This window comes from Alosa sapidissima, chromosome 23 (genome assembly GCF_018492685.1).
Source record: "Alosa sapidissima isolate fAloSap1 chromosome 23, fAloSap1.pri, whole genome shotgun sequence".
Taxonomy (NCBI): domain Eukaryota; kingdom Metazoa; phylum Chordata; class Actinopteri; order Clupeiformes; family Clupeidae; genus Alosa; species Alosa sapidissima.
This window is the reverse complement of record NC_055979.1, coordinates 24,783,048-24,788,047: the sequence shown is the minus strand read 5'-3', so window position 1 is coordinate 24,788,047 and position 5,000 is coordinate 24,783,048. Positions and strand designations below refer to the sequence as shown.

The following is a 5,000-nucleotide window of genomic DNA, read 5'->3' as shown; positions in this document are numbered from 1 at the left end:
ACTCTCTCCTGCGCTGGCCCATCTTCATCTACTGGACCTGTCTGGGAGTCTTCGACGCCGTCGTTTTCTTCTTTGGTGCTTTCTTCCTCTTCGACAACACCACCTTCACCAGCAATGGACAGGTAGCATATGTGTGTGTGTGTGTGTGTGTGTGTGTGTGTGTGTGTGTGTAGTCACCGATCAGCACAGATGTTTGTGAATATGTTTCTCTTGCTCTTTTGTCTTATTTTTTTAACAATCCATGCGCTGTTATGATCAGCCCATCATTTCCTCATCAGAAAGAAACCATTAAGCGTGGATGTGCTCGCTTGCAGTAGTTGCTGGTGGATGGTTTGCGTTTGTATGGTTACAACTGTCTCAAATGGAATCCCTGTGTGTGTTTGTTTTTGTGTGTGTGTGGGTGCCAATAGTTTTTTTGCCAAAAAATGCTAATAGTATTCATGCATGTGTTGGAAAGCGAGATTAACAGAAGCTTGTAAATAGTGTCTTTGCTTAAGAATGTGTGTGATTGGTAAGAGACACTGGCAGTGTGTTTGTGTGTGTGTGCGTGTGTTTGTGTGTGTGTGCGTGTGTTTGTGTGTGTGTGTGTGTGTGTGTGAGTGAGTGTGAGAGTGTGTGTGTGTGTGTGTGTGTGTGTGTGTGTGTGTGTGTGTGTGTGTGTGCGTGTGTTTGTGTGTGTGTGTGTGTGAGTGAGTGTGAGAGTGTGTGTGTGTGTGTGTGTGTGTGTGTGTGTGTGTGTGTGGCTAATTCAGGCTGACACATGTTTCCACGAGCAGGGAGCTCCATTCATGTGGTGGGACGCTACAGCATGTTTGGGTTGCGGACATCTTCTGAGCCCTTGGTTTTGATTTACATCATATTGATTACGCCTTCTTTGATTGGCTCTTGTGCCTGGTTTGGTTTTGAGTTCTCTGTAACATCCTAATTTATTTTCTTATATTTTTACCCCCCTTTCCATTTTTTTCTTTTTCTTTTTTTTTTTCTGTTTCCTCTCTTCTTTTTCTTCCTCTTCTTCCTCCTCTCTTTCTTCCTCTCCTCTTACCTTTCTTTTGCTTTTTCTTTTTGCTTCTCTTCCTTTTCCTCAGCTAATGACCACCAACACACAGATGGTAAGCCTGTCCCTATCTGTCTGTCACCCTGTTTTTGAGCTTTTAGTTCTTTACAGTCCCGCCCTCCTCCTCCTCCTCCTCCTCCTCCTCTTCCTCCATACTCTCATTGCGTAACCACCCGTCATCTCATGTAGGTACCCAGCAGTAACACTTCTCCTCCTCTAAACTCATACACACACACACACACACACACACACAGGCATTCACACGCACACACACAGGCATTCACACACACACACACACACACAGGCATTCACACACACACACACACACACACACACACACATGCAATCTCACACACACACACACACACACACACACACACACACACACACACACACATACATACACTCCATATGCCGTCTGTTCTCGGTGTTAAAGAACCGTAGGTAGAACATGTGCCTCCATGTCTCCCTACACTCCCCACGGTAACTCTGTGTAGCACACCTAATCTAGGACTCCATGTTGTTTGTGTGTGTGTGTGTGTTTCTCGTACGGCGGTTGTGGCTAAAGCCTCACCTGGAGGCTCAGTTCCATGACCCGTATAACCAGTCTAGTCATCTTTAGGTGTCATGTCCACCACGGGATGCCACGTCCTGTCCAACTGCAAGGGCAAATGACGATACAGTTCACTATTGTAACACTATTAATACCTGTGCCAATTACAAAACATGCTAATACTAATTACTAATGTCATGGTGTTAATATGACATTAAAGGTTTTTGTCTAAGGAAGAATGTTTGATAGACTAGTGTATATATTATGAAGTGTCATCTGCCCTTGCATACATTTATTAATACTTACAAAACACTGGGTAAGTATGTTAGTGTCATAAGTTTTGTCCATTATTTCCACCATGGTCACTTTCATCTCCACACCATGATAATGTGTATGAGTCACCTGTCGACGCGGCTCATTCCCATGTGTTGTTGTGGCCCTTGTGCTCCTCGTATATGGATCTTGAAGGAACCGCATGGCCTGTTGGGGCCGGCTTCACTTCACCCCTCACCTACCCCCCACCCCCCACCCCCCGCTGAATACATGATGTTTGGATGATGACCACATGCTCCAGATTAGACACAGTGTTTTGCAGTCATTGTGTAGCCCGGTCACTGTGAATGGGGTTTTAGTATCGGGGCACAAAGGAAGCTTCTGGAACACGGGCCAGTCAGAATCAGGCAGCCACTGGCACACAACGGAGCCGCGACTCTGCAGGGACGCGGCTAAAAAACAACACTGACCTTGAGGCGGGGCCAGGGTCACGGCCAATCCATTAGCTCATCTTCTAAACATAGCGGCGGCCTAGTGTTAGCGAAGGGTCCCTCTGATGGGAGATTAGCGCTTATTCTGAAATGTAGGGGGAAAGAGGAATTACAAATGTGGTTTGACACAGAACTTGGCACATTTAAGAGGTGCTGCCAAAATGACGCAGTCCACAGTCGTGTGGTACCTCCTGATGAAGGACCCCCCAATAGGTCAGTTTAGCCCACACAAACTGCAGTTGTGCTTTATGAGCTTTACAAACATAAACGCAGATTGGAAACACTGCTACCAGGTGTGCGGGTGTGTGTGTGTGTGGTGTGGAGAGTGTGTGGTGCCTGTGTACCCCGTCTTACGAGTGCTGATGTCCGGCTTCTGTCCACAGATGTTTGGGAACTGGACGTTCGGGACGCTGGTGTTCACTGTGCTGGTATTTACCGTGACACTCAAGGTAACTGCCCCCCCCACACACACACACACACACACACACACACACACACACACACACACACACACACACACCCTACCCCCATATCTCTCTGTCTTACTCAGTGAGAGTTATTGGTTTGACAACTCTTGATTGCATTGTCATAGTAAAACAGTATTTGAACATGGTTTAGAACCATGTTATCTTGATTTTAAACACTCTATCTTGCTGTTTGTCCCGCTCCTTCTGTTGCTGTTTGTCCCGCTCCTTCTGTTGCTGTTTGTCCCGCTCCTTCTGTTGCTGTTTGTCTCTGCCCCGTTTGCTCTTTCTATAGCTGGCTCTGGACACACATTACTGGACCTGGATAAACCACTTCGTCATCTGGGGATCGCTGCTCTTCTACGTCATCTTCTCATTGTTGTGGGGAGGAATCATCTGGTGAGTCTGGTGCTCTCTCTCTCGCTCTCTCTCTCTCTCTCTCTGTCTCTCTCTCTCTCCTCTCTTTCTCTCTCTCTGTCTCTCTGTCTCTCTGTCTCTGATTGAGTTCATATGGTGGTAGGATAATTATCTTCCCTTCAGTCTTACCACACCACCATTCAGCGTCCTTGCAGATGACCCAGACACGGGAGATTGCTTCTGCATCATACAAATCATGCTTTAGGATTACAGTCAGGATATCATTCAGAATGGGACAGAGAAGAAAGGAGATGAGAAGAAATGTCAACAATTCATTAACCCGTTGCATCAGTACAGAACTGTAAATAAATGTGCACATCACTGTTATTGATTAAGTGTGTGTGTGTGTGTGTGTGTGTGTGTGTGTGTGTGTGCGCGTGCGCGCGCTTGCGTACATGTTTGTGTGTGTGTGTATGTGCCTGTGTGTGTGTGTGTGTGTGTGTGTGTGTGTGTGTGTGTATGTGCCTGTGTGTGTGTGTGTGTGTGTGTGTGTGTGTGTGTGTGTGTGTGTGTGTGTGTGTGTGTGTGTGTGTGTGTATGTGTGTGTGTGTGTGTGTGTGTATGTGCCTGTGTGTGTGCCTGTGTGTGTGTGTGTGTTTGCAGGCCCTTCCTGAACTACCAGAGGATGTACTACGTGTTCATGCAGATGCTGTCCAGCGGCCCCGCCTGGCTCAGCATCATCCTCCTCATCATGGTCAGCCTGCTGCCGGACGTGGTCAAGAAGGTGCTCTGCCGCGCCCTGTGGCCCACCACCACCGAGCGCATTCAGGTGAGCGCCAGCGCCCCCCACCCTAGCAGGAGGATCGACCCAGCCCGCGTGTGGGTCTGGGTTTACCCATATGGGTCTCATTTCCTAGGGTCTGTTTAGCATTTGAAAAGATAATAAGGCAGTAAAGACAATATAACAGCTTTGACAGGTTGCTAATAATAGCCAGGCCATGGGATAGGCTGATTAGTCTGCAGGGTTTCTAGTGATCTTCTGTTGTGTTGTGAGTATCTAAAGAGCAGAGAGGTAAGCATGTGGACACACTGGGCCTGTACGAAATGGGAAAAAATGCTGCCTTTTAAGATATCTGACAGGGGAGCGAGGCATCGTGGCATGTCCGAATCAAAAATGCTGCCTTTTAAGATACCCTCGTTTTGCCAAATTTTGAAGGCAGCATAGATTTATCCTTCATGCTGTCTTCAACGTCCAAAATTCTATTATGTTGTGAGCAATGGAACGTTACGTTATTCTTCTTTCTGGTATCCTGACAACAGCGTTCTGTGTTGCTATCTTGCTGTCCGAAACAAAGTTCGTAGCCGGTACCTTGATGTCTGCTACGGCAACTGACCCAGTAGAGAGCTGAAAACAGCGAGGCAGCAGACAGCTGCCTTCCATTTCATACAGACCCATTGTGACGAAGCAGTGTAGTAACTGTTCTAGAGGGCAGTGTAGTAACTGTTCTAGAGGGCAGTGTAGTAACTGTTCTAGAGGGCCGTGTGGTAACTGTTCTAGAGGGCAGTGTAGTAACTGTTCTAGAGGGCAGTGTAGCAGTGTAGTAACTGTTCTAGAGGGCAGTGTAGTAACTGTTCTAGAGGGCAGTGTAGCAGTGTAGTAACTGTTCTAGAGGGCAGTGTGGTAACTGTTCTAGAGGGCAGTGTAGTAACTCTTCTAGAGGGCAGTGTGGTAACTCTTCTAGAGGGCAGTGTAGTAACTTTTCTAGAGGGCCGTGTGGTAACTGTTCTAGAGGGCAGTGTAGTAACTG

General features: G+C 47.2%; 1 protein-coding gene across 6 annotated transcripts in view; it reads left to right on the top strand.

Moving 5' to 3' along the window:
* atp11a (ATPase phospholipid transporting 11A) overlaps window positions 1–5,000 on the top strand; it is an 86,736-nt gene that overhangs the window by 72,347 nt on the left and 9,389 nt on the right. For 4 of the 6 annotated variants that reach the window (XM_042079685.1, XM_042079686.1, XM_042079688.1 and 1 more), the window contains exons 25-29: window positions 1–122; window positions 1,086–1,109; window positions 2,755–2,820; window positions 3,131–3,234; window positions 3,856–4,021. The exon at window positions 1–122 is cut by the window's left edge and continues 14 nt beyond it. In XM_042079685.1, the coding sequence (XP_041935619.1) occupies window positions 1–122; window positions 1,086–1,109; window positions 2,755–2,820; window positions 3,131–3,234; window positions 3,856–4,021 (482 nt within the window). The remainder of the gene's footprint in view (window positions 123–1,085; window positions 1,110–2,754; window positions 2,821–3,130; window positions 3,235–3,855; window positions 4,022–5,000) is intronic. The other 2 variants (XM_042079683.1, XM_042079689.1) reach the window with 1 other exon arrangement.